General features: G+C 40.8%; 1 protein-coding gene across 1 annotated transcript in view; it reads left to right on the forward strand.

The window, feature by feature from the left end:
- CCNYL1 (cyclin Y like 1) overlaps positions 1-17492 on the forward strand; it is a 103628-nt gene that overhangs the window by 46314 nt on the left and 39822 nt on the right. The window contains exons 4-5 of the mRNA XM_089671208.1: positions 2667-2767; positions 15075-15110. Of these exons, the coding sequence (XP_089527334.1) occupies positions 2667-2767; positions 15075-15110 (137 nt within the window). The remainder of the gene's footprint in view (positions 1-2666; positions 2768-15074; positions 15111-17492) is intronic.

Raw genomic sequence — 17492 nt, forward strand, 5'->3', positions numbered from 1 at the left:
TGTCTTCTCCTTTACAATTATGAACAAAATCTTATAATTCCAAAGGCAAATTCATTACCCACAACAATAAAGCAGGCGCTTCCCTAGCAAGGCACATTAAAGGGGAACTACACTGCATCTAAGCAACACAAACCAAAAACACAATCATTTTTAATATTCAAAGTGAACTTCCTCATCTGTCTCCATGCTTTCATTTGCCAAGAAATCACTGAAAAAACACCTCTAGCATTTCTGGCCATGGCCATCTTAAGTAAGGGCAGATGAGTTTACTTCCTAGAATCTGCAATCCATCCGCCCTAGCTGAGAAAGATCCTCTTTGCATCCTGAAGACTCTTAGGATGTAGGACATCATTTGCCTTGGCATGGAAACCAGGAAATATCTGGGGGGAAAAAGTTTAAAACAAGTAAATATAGTATACTTTATCTATTTGCTAATGCTAGCAGCATTAGGATTAAAAATAGTCATTGTTGATTGGGAGAATGAAGTTCCGCTTTAAGAATCATCACATCAGCAATAGAATCTTTTATCTTTTACAGTGACGCAACCGTAAGTGACTGGCCCCAATACATTAAGCCAAAAAAAATGTATTCCTCACTATATGAATTGTAGTCAGATGCCATCACCGTACATCCTACATCTAAAACAACTGACCAACAGCACTGTGGCTAAATGGTTAGCACTTCCGCCTGGCAGCTCTAGGGCCTTTGGTTGGAATCCTAACCGTGGCACTACCTGCCTGGAGTTTGCATTTTCTCCCTGTACCTGCGTGGAACAATTGCAGGTCTTATCCTCATCTCTTCACTACAGAAGAATTTGCAAAGATAACTGGCCAACTTCCCACATCCAAAACTCCTGGATGTATCCTAGATGGTTTCCCTAACTGGTACCGCTGAAACTGTAATAGAACTCTGACACCATACTTCGCTGATATCAATAACTTCTGGTTGATTCCCTAAAGAAATGCTCCAGGCAGTAAAATATAACTGTAGACTTGTATAATTTCTTAATTTGGGTATTAAAGGCCAAGTTCATCCTTTTTTTTTTTTTTTTTTTTTTTTTTTGCTCTAAAGTCCAGCTTCCCTGTGTACCAATATACCTCTAATGTACCCATTTTGCAGAAAAGAAAAAGCTTTCTATTATCTGCACACAGCCCTTACCTCAGGCTCTAGATTGTTGTATAGTAAACTTCATTACTTCCTGGACATACCTTTAGGACATGAAAACTGGTAGAGCAGAATTCCAGGCAAATTTTTTTTTTTTCTGCCCGTGCATTGTGCCCACAGCAGGGGTAACTGCTTTTTGTTCTAGGGGAGAGGACTCGCATCTGTGAGTTTCCGAACGCATGGCAAGCTACGCAACGTATACGTTGCCATGCGTTTCAGAAACACACTGCGAATACTCATCGTGCTTGCATTGTCATTACATGTTAAGTGCAGGCAGCAGCCATGCGTTTGCCGTTTGATAGTCTAGTCTAATACTTCTTTTCCAATCACCAGTTTTTTTGTTAGCAGAGCATATCAAGTCCCCTTAGACCACTCTCCACTTGTATACAGTATTTCCCCTACTGGGGCTTAGTCCCAGAGACCAATAATATTTTTGGGGTTTGGGGTGTATTTGAATACTTAACAAAAATTAATTTAGTAAGCAAGCTAAGGAAATAACAAAAAAAATCTTTGGCAGCGAATGGGTTAAACAAACTGTAAAGTAAATGCATTTTCCACTGCGCACTAGTGCACTGTTAGTGTAAATGTTATTTGTTCTTTAATATCATCTATGCACTAACATACCATGAGCTGTGGATCAGAAAATGATTTTGGGGTTTCCTGATACATAGATATAGATAGAGAACTATATCTATCTATGTTTATAGTTTTATATATATATATATATATATATATTTATTATATTATTTTTTTTGGGAGAGGGGTTCATCAAGGAAAAAAGGCTGGTATAATTGCTCATTTATACTAATCTAAGCTATGGGCTCTGTTCACACAGTTTGTTTTTCTTTTTTTTTGCAAACATTTAGCCAAACATTTTCTTTTTATTTCTAGTAATTAATGCAGCCTTGAAGACTGCAAAACAGCTGCCTTGCTCCGTTTTAATGATCCTTTTATTGTTTCCCTATTGTGCGTTTCCTGCACTCAGTGCTCTGGTGCCATCTATTGATCAAATGAAGCAGTGCAATGCAAGATCACCCTAAAGGTTAGGTCCACTTTTTTAGTGGCCTAAAAACCTCAACCACCACTTTACCTGAATTGTTGGGTGCTTCTGCCTTTAGCATGTTATTATTAACCTGCACTATTAAGTATCCTGAAAGTGGTGCTTTAGAGTCTAAGGGCAAGTTTATCATCCTGTAAGATTTCATAAGTACACATTTTTACTTTTGTCTACGTTAAGAGAAATTGTTCTCTGAAGTCTCTCCAGAAACCCACACCTGTCAGTATCAATCTTCTATGTCCCCTGTTGTTCAGTGGTTCTTCCACCAGCTTCTACATCACTACACTACAGTTCCAAAGTTTGGTCTAATTTTAAATCTTTACATTGTCAGGAGATGGATGAAACTAAAGACTGCATGCATATAAAAACAAAATAGGTAAAATTTACTTGGTGTAGAGATACAATTCTTTACATTTTTAATCTATCTTTTAACACATCTTACTAGGTCTCTCCCGGGCAGCTTACAAAGAAGTACAGCTCATGTTCCACGATATTCCTAGATGACAGCACAGTCAGTCAGCCTAACCTCAGAAGCACAATTAAATGGTGTGTATACCTTGAATTTCATTGTACTGATTTATTGTTACTGCCAGGATTGCTTGTGATTTTTGTTTTAATCCTTTTTTTTTTTTTTTTTCCTCTTGTCATACAGTGTTTACAATTTAGAGAATTTTAGTAGACTGCAAGGACATGTGTCATTGACATTTTGCCTTAATTTCCATCCAGTAGAAGTTGATTCCAGGCTGCAATCTGCAGTGTGGTTGTAGAGTTTAGAGTGGTTCTCCACTCTGTAACAAAAAAATTAAGTCAGCAGCTACAAATTCTGTAGCTTTTGACTATTAATAATAGGACACTTGCTGTACCTGTCCATGGATCCAAAGCCTTCCTTACCCAGTTCTTCACTAGCCTTTGGGTTCCCAGTGCTGGTATCTGAAGTGTTGTTTGTGCATGCATGAGCCGCTCTGTGCATTGTGAATGGTCCTGCAGTCGCCTGGAACTTGTGACGCATCCCAGGTGACTGCTGGGAGGAAGGACGAGACCATCCTTTTTTCAAAACTAGGTAACTGCTCCCCCTCCCCAAAAGGTTTCATGCCAAATTAGGTAGAGGAGGCGGGGAAGACTTAAAGCAGAACTTCCCTTTTTGAGTAAAGCTCCACTTTAGGGACACTTTGCTCCAGCTCCAAAAGCAAGTCAACAAGACACAACTACATAGTCTTTGTGCAGCAACAAATCCTAAAAAGTGATACGAACACATGGTTTTAATTACTTCCACACATACCTTTATTCATAGATTTGTACTATTAATGTAGTATTAAACCTCAAAAAACATTGCAGCTTGCCAGTCCTTCGATATGGTGGCTGCATTAGTTTGTTTGCTTTTTTTTTTTTTGTTTTTTCTTTAATTTCTCCTGGTGATTTAGCCAGTAACACACTTTCTATCTTAAAGTGGTTGTAAACCTCTCACTTGAACAAAGTGTATACCTTTTATAGTGTGTGTACTTGTCTCAATCCTGTGTACTTGTCTCAATCCAGTGCACAGTGTTATTTCTCTCTACTGTCTTGTTCCTCTCCTATCAGTCTGAGTCACTTTTGACAAATTTTCCTGACACAAAGAGAAGAAAGGTGTCAGGGGAGGGATCTCCAGCTCAGCTCTGTTCCTGCGAGCTGTGTGAAGGGGAGTGTATTCCTTCCCTCCAATCACCTCTCAGAGCTCCCCTCACTGAGCTGTGCAGAGTGTAACTTCAGCTCTCAGCCCCCTCCTTTTCACTGCTGGACGATCCTGTGTAAATTCTGCACTTTCAATGGATGTAGAGAACAGAGGGTTGTAAACACACAGGTACAACTTGTTTAGAAGAATTTGATCTTTGTGTATCACCTGAGGCAAGTCACTGCATGGGGTATATGTGCGGGTTTACAATCACTTTATTGTGTTTGCATTCTGTGTGAAGTAGTGAAGTAAAAAGCTTTGGACAAGCAGCACTGTCAATCTGGGGAGAATGTAGCGTTAGACTAGCAGATGTAAATGGACTTGACTCACAAATTAAAGCAGCATTAAACCCAAAAGTAAACAGTTTATTATATTGCAGCTTACCAATTCCTTTATGTGGTGGCTATGTTCATTTCCTTTTTATGCATTTTTTCTTCTATTTTCATCTTGTGATCAAGCCAGTAAGTCTTGTTTTCAGCAAAAAAAGCTCTTACAATTACAGGGATGAGGCAGACCGTTTAACACCGGTAGGGGTGCTTAAAATGATCAGCTTTTATTTTTGTAGAACAATTATCCCAAAAGGAAAAAAAAAAAAAGTTTGCTGTAACTGATTATAAAGTGTTAGCTGGAGTTTGGCTTCAATTTGTTATTGTATTTAAACTTTCTAGTACTTCTAACATTCTCCCCCCCAAGATTAACAATGCTGCTGTCCAAATCTGCATCCTGTGCTCTTTCATTCAAAGTGGTGTCTGTATAATACAGGAGGCGTGTTACTGGCCAGATAACCAGGTGAAAACAGAGGGGGGGGGGGGGGGGGGGGGGAAGCCTAAAAAAACAAAACTCATATAGCTAATACATCAAATGATTGTTGAGCTGTAATATATTACATTTTTTTTAAGCCGAACAGCTAAAACTTTATAAGCAGTTACAGCAAACCGTTTTTTTCCTTTTGGGTTAAAAAGTTTACATAAATGAATAAAAGTTGATCATTGTAAGCACCCACCAGTGTAAATGGTTTGTCTCAGCCCTCTAACCATTGCTTTGTCTAGACAGCTTGGTCTGTTAAAGTAAGTTGAGAAATAACAGACTTAACTGGCCATAGACGGTTCGAATCTTGGCCAGCTCAGCAGGGACTGGCCGAGATTCAAACCATGTGCGAGGTGGTATCAAAATGTTTCGAGGCTAGTTTTGTAACATGCCAACAAGATGGAGCACAAGGCTACAGACAGTCACACAGAGCACCAACCTTCATAAGTCAGTTTGCCAAAAAGACATCATCCTGTGTACATCGGGAGCTGTGCAACTGGTGCTATTCTGACAATGTGTGTTGCCACATCTGCTATTTCATCATGGAAAGCATGGACAAAGAGCAGATGTGAAATTCTGCGTGAAACTGGGCAAATCACTGGATCTCTGCAATGCTGTCAAAACTGCAACCTTTGCGCTGGATCTTCATCTTCAGGAAGAGGGCATTTTCAGGAGTTGAGCTTGTTGAAGGTCTTCCTGATCTTGCGTCGTCTTCCAGTTATGTTCGTCTGCTCTTGAAGCATACATGCCACTCAAAACACCTTGAACAACTCATTGCAGCATCTCCATAAACTTGCCGAATCATGTCAAACATCAGACTTGCCCAGTTTCACGTAAAATTTCACATTTGCTCTCTGTTCTAGTTTGCTGTCCATAATATAATAGCAGACGTGTTAATGCACATGATCAGAATAGCACCAGTTGCACACCTCCCGATACACAGAATGATGTCTTTTGGCACACTGACTTACAGTGGGTAAATTAAGTACTGAACACGTCACCATTTTTCTAGGTAAAGAAATTTTTAAAGGTACCATTGAGTTGACATTTTCACCACGTCGGTGGCAATCAATACAATCCATACATACAAAGAAACCAAAGCAAATAAGTTCAGAAATTAATTTGTGTAATAAAATGGAATGACACAGGAAAAAAGTTTTGAACACATGAAGAAAGGGAGTTGCAAATAGGCATGGAAAGACTAGACACCAGCTGAAATTAGTGGTGCACCGAAATGAAAATTCTTGGACCAGAACCGTAACCATAAATTCAGGATGCATGTGGCCGAAAACCGAAAATGGACAGTTTAAAAAAAAAAAAAAAAAAAATCTATAAAAGCCACACAAAAAGTTCAAGAAAAATGCATTCCTTTATATTCAATGTATGGCTTCACACTGGTCCATTGCGCATCCCTTGTGGTGTTAAAATCCTGATTGCTGCATTTTTGGTGCATATTCAGGCGAGTTAAATTAAAAAAAAACAAAAAACGCCAAAATGCATCTCTCCATTAATTTCTGTTTCACACGAATGCCTTTTTTAGGGCTTTTCGCAGAAATGCACTACAGTCAATTTAACATGGTTTCCTATGGGACACATTCACATCTGTGTTTTTTTTTTTTGTTTTTTTTTTTTTCTTTTTTGAGCTGCTGCGTTTTCGGAAAGGGGTCAGGGACAATTTTTAAATGCAATGTTTTTTTTCATGGAGACACTGTAGAAAACGCATGTAGGATTTTTGATGCGTTTTCACACATTTTTTTTATGCGTTTTGCATTTTTAATCTGCCCAGCAACAAGTTCACAAATATTTTTTTCAAAAGATGCGTCGGGCCTGAAATGCACTGGAAAAAAACATTAAAAAAAAGCGTAAAAATGTGCTTGCAAAACCGTGCATACAAAACGAACTACAAAACTGACAAAACACAAACTGCATTGGTGTGAACCAGGCCTGAAATGTATTGAAAACGCACATGTGATGCGCTTTACCAGCAATAAGCTGGCCAAAATAAAAAATGCATAAAGTGTCAAATGTGCTTGCAAAAAACACTTTGCAAAACTGATAAAATGCAAATTGAAATGCATTGAACATGCGGCAAAAACACACGTGTTGCGTTTTTGATGCGTTTTGCATTTATCTGCCCAGCAACAAGTTGGCCTACCAAAAAAACGCAGAACACATCAAAAATATGTCAAACATGCGTGCAGAAATGCAAAACCGACAAAACGCAAACTGCATTGGCGTGAACCAGGCCTGAAATGCATTGAAAACCCATAAAAAATGCACACGTATTTTGTTTTGTTGTTTTTTTAGTAGCATGACCTATGAAAAACACGCCCTGAACATGGCAAAATTATGCGTTTTAGGCGGCCACCATCTGCGCCTTTTTTCCTATCTGCAAAATTTCAATAACACTATTTTGCAGCTGCCGATATTTCAGTGCATTCCTGGCTGACATCTACCATTTAATTAGAAAGCAATTCTGCCCCTTGTCAGTGCAAATGAATATCAGCTGGTTCAGTCTCAACTGCTGGCCTATAAAAAGGTGTCTCGTTACCAAGGTGTCACAAACAAATCTCTTTTGATGGGTAAAAGCAAAGACCTATCTCAAGACCTTCGCAATCTTATTGTTGCAAAACATGCTGGTGGCATTGGTTACAGAAGGATTCCTGAACTTCTGAATGTTCTAGTGCGCACTGTTGGGGCCATAATCCAAAAGTGGAAGGAACATCATTTCACCATAAACTGGCCACAACCAGGTGCTCTTCGCAAGAGTTCTGACAGAGGAGTGAAAAGAATTATAAGAAGAATTGTCCAAGAACCCATGACCGCTTGTGGAAAGCTTCAGGAGGACCTGGAATTAGCAGGTACAATTATTTCAAAGAAAACAAATAATTTGCTTAGCCTCTATGGCCTGTATGCACGCTTACCATGCAAGATTTCGCTGCTGAAGAAAAAGCTTGTTGAAGCTTATTTAAAGTTTGCTGCACAACATTGAGACAAGCCTGTGAAATACTAGGAGAATATAGTCAGGTCAGATGAGACCAAAATTGAACTCTTTGCCATAATACACACCATGTTTGGAGGTTAAATGGCACTGCACATCACCCCAAAAACACCATACCAACAGTGAAGTTTGAAGGTGGGAACATCATGGTGTGGGGCTGTTTTTCAGTATAGGGTTCTGGCAAACTTCATATCATTGAAGGAATGATGAATGGAAAAATGTACCAAGACATTCTTGATAAAAATCTGCTGCCATCTACAAGGATGATGAAGATGAAACGAAGGTGGACATTTCAGCAAAACAATGATCCAAACACAAAGCCAAGGAAACTCTTTTGGTTTCAAAGAAAGAAAATTAATATAAGGCTGCTAGAATGGCCCAGCCAATCACCTGACTTGAATCCAATAGAAAGTTCATAGAAGAGGCCCACAGAACCTTCAGGATTTGAGGACTGCGTGGAAGAATGGGCCAAAATCACGCCTATGCAATGCGTGTTTCTCTATACAGGAGGTGTCTTGAAGCTGTTACCAACAAAGGATTTTGTACAAAGTATTACATGTCAGTCAGCATGTTCAAAATGTATTTCCTGTGTCATTCCATTTTATTACACATAACTTAATTTCTGAATTTATTTGGTTTCTTTGTATGTGGATTGCTTGAGTTGTTACCGGCATGTGGTGAAAATATCATGTAAATGGCACCTTTAGAAAAATATTTACTAAGAACAATGGTGACATGTTCAATACTTATTTTATCCACTGTACGAAGGTTGGTGCTCCCTGTGACTGTGCATGCTGCCTTGTGCTGCTATCTGTTGGACTGTTACAAAACTAGTCTTGAAACGTTTTGATACCACCTCATATTGGCAGACTGAATGTACCCAAGTTGATCGGTCAACTTGGGTAAAACCAGCCTGCCTGATTTTACATGATTATTGCTAGAGGCTATTAGTAGCAGTAATCACTGTGTTTTCCCTTTTCCCGGAGGGGACAGCTCCCCCTGCCCCACCAATCCCCCCCCCCTTTTCCTCCTCCTTGACGGATCTTCAGCATCCAGGTCTTCCGGTGCCAGATTTGCCAGTAATTAAGTTGTGCTGTTATAATGCAAATGCTACATTTTGGTTGCTAGCAGTTGTAATGTGAAGGAGATGGGAAAGGGGTATTAAAAGCTTTTTTGTAAGCAAAGCGTTTTGCCTCACAAAATTTTTGTTGTAGCTGAAATTCCTTTACAGTTGCTTTCTTTGCTTAGCAAACATGTTTCCAATGTCCTAGAATTCTGTCAAGGTCATGAAGAATCATGGTGCCTTAGTGGTGAATGGCAAAACATTCCATCTGAAATTCCATCTGTGCTTTCAGCCACTGAGCAGAGAATTTATTAAAGAACCCCTTCATGTGGCAGGCAGTATATACTTTTTTTTTTTTTTTTTTTACATGCACAGTTAAAACCTAGATATGTCGCCTTTTATCTGCCAGTGAGTTTCTTTTGTGCAGCCACTTCTGCAACTCATACACAGCTGGGTTGCTGACAACAGTGCTAATGTAAAAATGTACCTTGGTGTCAGCTTTCCCTCTGCAGCCTTTTGAATGTTGAAAATGCAGTGACACTTGTAAATCATATGTATATGTGCTGACAATAGGAATGCACATCGTTTATATCAGGGACTGTAGTATGCAGTACTTAATCTAATTGTTAAACCTGAAGCAGATCTAATGTGATCAAACACAAATTTATATTTCTGTATAATATAAAACCAGCCAAACATTTTTTCTTAATCGTACAGGGCACTGGCTCGTTTAATCATAGACACTGGGTTGTTTGCAGCCACCTTCAGTTTATTGAACACTGCCAAACAGAACTTTAAAAAAAAAAAAAAAAAAAATTCATATACCCTTCCTACCGTCAGCAATCCCCAGATTGTTTGTTTTTTTACTAATGTCCTTAGGTGAAGGAAGATCTCTCTACAGAGAGCTGGTTTTATTTCCATATTATACCAGAAAATAATCTTTCTTCCTTTCTAGCTGCACCTAAGCCACTGAGGATATCTTCTTCAGCTTCTGGATCGTTGCCGCTCAATAGTGTCCTCAGGGATCAAGCTCAGACCCTACCACATGGGCGGTGCTGTGCCAGCCTGTAATATTGTTGCAAGCACTGGACTCTGCATCAGGTGGTCACTCTTTGCACAGCAAAGTTCAGTTAGCCACAGGGTGCTATACAAGAGATATCGTCCACCTGTCTGGTAGAGCCTTGTCACTTAAGAACTGCTGCAAGGAGGAGAGGGTGTGCCCTTCAGAAGTGGCTAAAGTAATGAGTTCATATATCTCCCCAGAACAGTGGGGAGGTAAGTGGGGCTGAGCCCCTGCCCTTCCCTTCTTGTTCTCACTCAGCTGTAGACACCATTTTAGACACATGCTTTCAGCAGGCTGTTTATGACTTTGCTCCACTTCTGAGCCCTGGGTTCAGCGCAAGCCTTCACAGAGTTATTTATTGGCTTTTAGTTGTGAGACTAAAGTTGGCTGCATGCCTTTCCTCCACAGCAATGGTGGTGTCTACCCATCAAGGGATTCTCTCACCCTCATGACTTAAATCAGGCATGTGGACAATGGAACTAGAGGGCAGGCCAGCACCCATTGTCATGAAATAGCGTTTCTGGATTCCCCAGATACCTCAGATTCAGGCACGTGGACTTCAGTCTCCATTCCATAGTGTCTGCTCTTAATTCTTTGTGTACTCCTCATAGCTGCTTTTTAACTAGAGAAGAATTTTCAGCTTCCCTTGTAGAGCTGATGGGGAAGAGAGAAACTGGATCGAAACTGCAAAGGGTATGATCGTCCACAGTTGGTGCTCCCTACTGAATCTCTTTTGGACTCTGGCATTACAGAATTTTTGCTCTTGGAAAGGGAACTGTAATCATTGGTGTAGGACATCCCCTTCTTTGGGGTGTCGGGCATGATCTGTCCCAAACTTACAGCGATAATAAAGGTTCATTTTTGTTTTTTGTAAAATAACAAACATGGTATACTTAGCTGCTCTGTGTAGTGATTTTGAACAGAGCAGCCTGGATCTGTCTCTTCTTGGGTCCCCCGCAAGCTCTCCTGGCTCCTTCTTTCTGTCAGGTGACCCCACAGCAAGCAGCTTGCTATGGGGGCACCCGTTGCTCCGAGTGCCCATTCACACATGGGGACATAGCTTGGCTCCACCCCCCCTCCTCATTTGCTGACTGGCTGTGATTGACAGCAGCGGGAGACAATGGCTCCCGCTTGCTGTCTCAGCCAATGAGGAGGCAGAGACCCGGGACAGCTGAGGCTGTCATCCACATCGCTGGATTTTGATGGGGCTCAGGTAAGTATTGAGGGGGCTGGGGGGGAATGCATAAAGGTAAAAAACCTTGAACCTTTACAACCACTATAAGAAAACATGATTTTGATGTTCCCAATACATACTTATTTAAAGTTGGAACCACCCACTGATCCTAAAGTTACCAGTATAGGGTCTCTTAACAAATCCAAAAAGCTAGCTAAGGCTTTTCCAATCCATCCACTTATATAGGCTCTGCTGTATGATGACTGGCTCCAGCCAGGCAGTGTATGTCCCTCCTAAGTGTTTTGCTCAGCAATGCCCTGTGCAAGAATATTATTACAAAAAGTGGTAAGTTCTAGTGGTACACCGAAATGAAAATTCTGGTGCTGAAACCGAAAACAAAAATTCAAAATGCACTTGGCCTAAAACCGAAATGCGTGGTTTTTAAAAATGAATATATATTTTTTATGGAAAAAAATACACTTTGATTAAAAAAAAGCAAAAACAATATATACCTCCAATGTTTTTCTAAAAATATGAAAGAGGATGTTACAGCGAGTAAATAGATACCAAACATGCCACACTTTAAAATTGTGCATGCTTGTGGAATGGCGTGAAACTGCGGTACTTTAAAAATCTCCATGGGTGATACTTTAAAAATTTCTACAGGTTTAGCAGTGTAACGTTACAGAGGAGGTCTAGTGCAAGAATTATTGCTCTTGCTCTGACGTTCGCGGCAATACCTCACGTGTGTGGTTTGAACAGCATTTACATATGTGGGCGTGGCCTGCATTATGCGTTCACCACTACAGAGGGACGGGGGCACTTTAAAATTAATTTTTTTTTTTTTAAAAAAGGGACAGTGCTTAAAAAAACAAAGTTTTATCACATTTATTAACACAAGAAATGCATGCATCCCTTGTGATAGAAATAATTAGTGACAGGTCCTCTTTATGGAGAGTGTGAGGTCAATAAGACCCCACATCTCTCTTCTGCAATGTAAAGCATTGGATGAAAAAAAACCATTGATCTAGTGCTTTAAGAAAAAAAAAATGGCCGGAACCCGGAAGTGACATCGCTCCGGTTCTCCAAGGGCATAGAGATGAGTGGAGGCCATCTTTCCTTCACTAATCTCTATGCCCTGCACCGGGATCGTTCTATGGTTTCTCAGCTGAGACTGAGAACTACCAAGTGGTGGTGGCGAGGGGTGGTTTTTTTCGGCACCTGTATCGGTGCTTTTTTTTTTTTTTTTTTTTTTTCCCATATCAGCCGACGGCTGAAAGGGGTGTTTTTAGCCGAAACTTTTCGGACACCGAAATTTCGATGCATCCCTAGTAGTTCCAGTGGTAGGTCCAGCTATTTCTTGCCTCAGCAGATCTGACTGTTCTGGTTGGGAACATCTTGGACATCAAGTACCGAGTGGTGTGTTTTTTTTTTTTTTTTTTTTTTTTTTATTCTGTTTTGGTCTTTTTTAGGCTTGTTCATGTGACTGACAGTAGTCTCTGTGGCCATTTGTTAGACCCTTGCAGGCTGGGCCAATTGTCTTCAGTCTTCAAAAAGTTTGGGCTCACCCGAGCAGGTTTATGCTGTTATGTGGGTATGGCATACTCTGTGCCACAATTCTCATCTGGCTCCTAATAGTCGTAAGGTGAAGGATTTTGTGGCCGAGGTGCTGGTCTGCAGAGGCGGTCCCCAAGAGGCGCCTGGAAAGAATTCTTCATGACAAGGAATGACTCTAAAAATTGTGTCTTTTTTTTTTGTGTTTTTTTTTAAAGTCCTCCACTTCTAAGAACAAATCCTCCACAGTTCTGTCACAAGTCCTAAACTTTCAAACCAGCCAAGTCCTGATTCCAAGCCCACCTTGTAATCAGGGGATGCTCTTCTCCAAGGTGAGAGATGTCTTGGCCTTCTCATGGACTCCAGGCATTTTGGATATTCGGGTCAAAAGACTATTTCGTTTTAGGGGTTAAGACTGGAATTTCAGTCTTTACCTACCTGTAAATCTTCCCTCTTCTGCGTTGAGGTTGTGGGATTTTCACACTGCCTTGTGGAAACTTCATCCTTTGGGAGGGATTGTTCCAGTTCCCTCAGAGTAATCAGCCCTGTCTGTAATCACATCACTTCAACAAAGGGAATTATTTGCATCAGTAGACATCAAGGACAGGGGGCTTTTGGAGGAGAGTGCAGGCTAGCCTCTTGCCTACTGACCATGGCCCTCACATCTGAGGTGCTTTTTCCTTTGGGAGGTGTGTCGGCGAGGACCTTTTGGAGTAATTTATCTCAGATTTAAGTCGGTCTTCCCAAAACAGGACCAGAATACAGATTTGGGGTCTCTGTACCCAAACCAGCATTGACTGCTGGACTTAGTCTTTAAGAAGATATAATCAGCTCAAAACAACCTCATGCTGAGGACTCTGTCTGTTTCTGTCTGTCTGCTAGTCTTCCTGGAGTTGTGATTAGTATTATGTCCACTTTACCTTGATACCAAACTGTTGTGGGATGTTTATGCTTGCGTATAATATTTGTTTTTATTGTTCATGTGGGGACGGCCCCTATTCCTGAAGTGTATAAAAATCTGTATCTCTGTTCAATAAAGTAGTTTCAGTTGCACCTGATCTAGTGTCATCTAGTTCTTAAGTGCAGTGCCCAGCTATAATACCTTGGTCCTGTGTCCCAGCGGCGAGGAAGCAGTTCTCTGATAGAGGCACCCAGGTCTTGGGTGCCAGGTGTTCCGTCACATTTGGTGGCCAGCGGTGGGATGCGCTTCCTCCCTATGGGCTGTCCAAACCACCACCGGGACCCAAGTTTAGGACCTTCTCTTGGTTGACTTTATTCATAACACAGTATTTCTCTTGACTATCATGTCGGTATGACATTTCTCGAAGTTGAAGGCTCTGTCTTGTAGAGAACCTGTCTTTTTTTTCTTTTTTTTTTTTTTTTTTTTTTGTTCAAAGGGAAAAAGGGGTTTTGATGCCTCAGACCCCTTTCTTCTGCTATAATTCAGGACTTCGCCCTGCTTTCTTTGTACTGCTCCTAAATATCCCAAAGAGGCTTCCTGTCCACTGTTTGAACAAGGTGAGTGCAGTGTGGGTTTACCTCTTGGCTACTGCCTCTATCAGTCATTCAGTTCCCTTTGTTCTGTCTGAGGGCACACAAAGGGGTGCCCTGCAGCTCGTTCACCATTAAGCAGGTCATTGCTAAAGCTTATATTTGAAACATGGTTCCTCCCCTTTTGTAGTCTCTTGACTAGGTCTGTCAATGCCTATTGGGGTTGTCAGCACCTAGCCTTGTCTTCAGATCACATCTTTGTGTGAAGTTTTCCCAGGTGAATATTGAGGGCTTTGCTGACCCAGCTTTGGTCATAAGTTGATTCAAGCACCTCTTAGAGTTCAGGACCAGATTCCTTTGTCATTTCTATTGTGGCTCTGTTTACAGGAACCTCTGTCCTGTACTGTATGTGTAAGAAAATGTGATTTTTGACTTGCTTGTAAAACCCTTTTCTTGGCAGTGTATACAGTAATGGACACAGACCATCTTCCCCTCTGTCCTAGTGCTTTCCTTACTGCTTGTTACAAAATTGAATTGTTGGAAGTAGGGGGCTTGTATGGGTTATTCCAAAGTTCTGTTTGCCAGTGTCCAAGCACTTGAAGGTGGCCAAATGTAACCCAGTATCTACTATTAACAGAGCCTGAGTCCTGAACTGTACTACCAAGAAAAGGATTTTACAGGGAAGGCAAAAATCCTCATTTCATCTTTGGATGGTGTCGAAGGATGTGAACGTCTTGTGATTTATAAATCCTGTCCTTTCACTGCCTTTCCTTGTGACCATACAGGAACCGTAATATCTCCCAGACAGAGTAACGGCAAGAAAAATTCAAGAATCGACTAACACTTCCCTATTAAAAGCACTCAACCTTGCAAGACTGTTCTGTGTTGTTTTTAGCTTATTATATACAGTGTGTGTATATATTTTTTGTGAGGGTATTTATATACTTTTGTATGCCACTTCTATTTATAATTTTTTTTTACTTGTTTTACAGTGTTACATTAGCAATATATTACCATATAAAGAACAGGTATGACATTTCAATTACTTTTTATGTATTTGTTCTGCAACCTTCCTCCTGTACCAGTTTGTGCGATGCTAAACATGATTCACGTGCTTCAAAGAATAAAACGGGCATTCAACACTTCTGTTCCTTTACAGACTTTATCACCTACTGCTAATAGTTTTACTGAAAAAAAAGCAAAATAAGTGTATGACTAATATGTGACCTTCTATCCAGCTAGCAGGTAGAATTCGACTTTTTTTTTCACACTTTCCTTCATATCCTTGGTTCTGTGGTCATTCGCTCTAGTTAATATGTACAGTCACAGGTGTATAAGTCAAAGATCTGAGTTATTCCCCTCAGACAGCTGTGTTTGAAAATACTGTAAATAGTAAGACAAAGCCAGCTCCAAAGGCAGCATATGCTCTGAGGTCTCTTTAGGCTAGGTTCACACCTGAGCGGCCATGCGGGTCACGATTTGCACGGGCATGAGAGCCCATTCATTTCAATGGGCTGCTGTGCCCTGGGACATGCGGGAAAGTAGTCCCTGCACTATTTTGAAATTGCAGCCTGCATGGGAACTGAGCTTCCCAGTACAGTTAGAATTTCCAATGCGGGCGGCGTGTCATTAGGCTTAATGGCTCCTGCCTGTGGGTCCCACATTTCTCTGTGTGGGTGGTTGTGGCTGCCTGTATTTGTGCGGGTCCCGCAGCAACTCCACCTGCACAGATGTGAACCTAGCCTTGGATAACCCTCAGTGCTTTAGGCATCCGTTGTCATTTTTTGTTTGTAAAATAAACAGATCTATAGTGAATGAAGCCGATATAAATAATTTGTTTTAAAAACTGTATGTTTGGCTGAAAAATATCCAAAGAACCACTACAGTTTTCCCTTTTAAATGGACAGGTGTACTTTAGGACATGGTCTTAAATGCTTTACTCATTGCCTAAGCTGCAGTATGCCCAATTACACACCATATCTCCACTGCTGGTAAGTGTCACTGGGCTGAACATCCTGCACTAAAATCTATGAACACTGTACCCAACCCATCACAGATAATGTGCCACAGTGAAAAGTGACAGTCCCTTTCTGCCTTTGAGAAATATTTGGTCTGTTTTTCATTTTCTGGATGTGCTACCCGATTGTGTCAGCCTTCAGTATTTTAAGAACTTTTAGAAACCAGGACAGGCATATGAAATAAAGACCTCCAATCTACATACTTGTTCTAGGACTGTAAATCAAAGTGGTGAAGACCTTGTATCAGCATAACAGACAGGTAAAATATACAGAAGGTGAGGTTAGAAATGGCAGTCACCACTTTTTTTTCCCTGTAAAGTATAGCAGTCTGCTGGACTATGCAACAAAGTGTGCTTATGGAACCTGCTGTCTCCCTATATGGCAGTTCCCTATGGTTCTTTACATTTGCCTTAAAAGGGGATGAAAGCGTGCACAAACCTTGCGCATTACCTTTATAAATAATGACACTAAACAGGCTGAAATGCTGTAATACTGACCCTCAGTGGCTGAATGTCTCCTTGCTATGGGAACTCTGCTATACTGAAGTTTCTATCTGCCAAACCCAGCTCTGATGAAGAAGGGAGCACCCTTCGAATTGCGTTAGCTTTTATCCCCCCTTTTGGATTTACCTGTAACCCTGTGTGGATTATAGTTAACTTATGCCTGTTTTACTGTCACGTTTGTGAGTATATTTCCTAAGTAAAATAAAATCATTATTTGAGGTAATGCGCAAGTTTTTTGCGCTCTTTCTTTCATCCCCTTTTACAGTTCTATCAAGCTTCCCCAGCTTCATGATTGAGCTGCACAACCTCTGATCACCAGCGGATGAACACGCTGTTTGTTAATAATGCCCGTTTGATCTGAGTCTTTGAGCGCAGGAGATAATGGATCTTCACATTTGCCAGCCTGTGCACTAAATTTTGACGGACCTGCCCTTTAATATATAATGAGCACTTAGAAATATAGTCATTTTTGCCCAGTAATGACGTCTTTCATAAGTTGAAAAAAAAGTTTTGCCATTAATACTACATGGGTAGAGATTTAAAATTATTCTCCATTTTTCCATGAAAGTATCTACTTGAATAAAGCCACCTCTCACAGCATCTGATTTGTCAGTCTGTCCACTTTGTGATTATTTGGGTACACATGTTCCCTCCTTTGAGAGAACACAAAAGTTCCTGTCTGAACTTTTGCTCATAATGCATCTTAACCTGTTCCTACCCGGCCTATAGTACAATGACGGCTGGTCAGGACTTTCTTCAATCCGGAAGGACATCATATGACGCCCTCCCAGATCGCCACCTCGCATGGGGCCGTGTTGCAGCGAGATCTGTCACCGGCTGTGTCCATCGGAATCCTCTCCCTTCACCCTCTGTCACAATTTAAAAACAG

This window comes from Staurois parvus, unplaced genomic scaffold, assembly GCF_062004578.1.
Source record: "Staurois parvus isolate SC_StPar_1 unplaced genomic scaffold, SC_StPar_1.0 ptg000011l, whole genome shotgun sequence".
NCBI lineage: Eukaryota > Metazoa > Chordata > Amphibia > Anura > Ranidae > Staurois > Staurois parvus.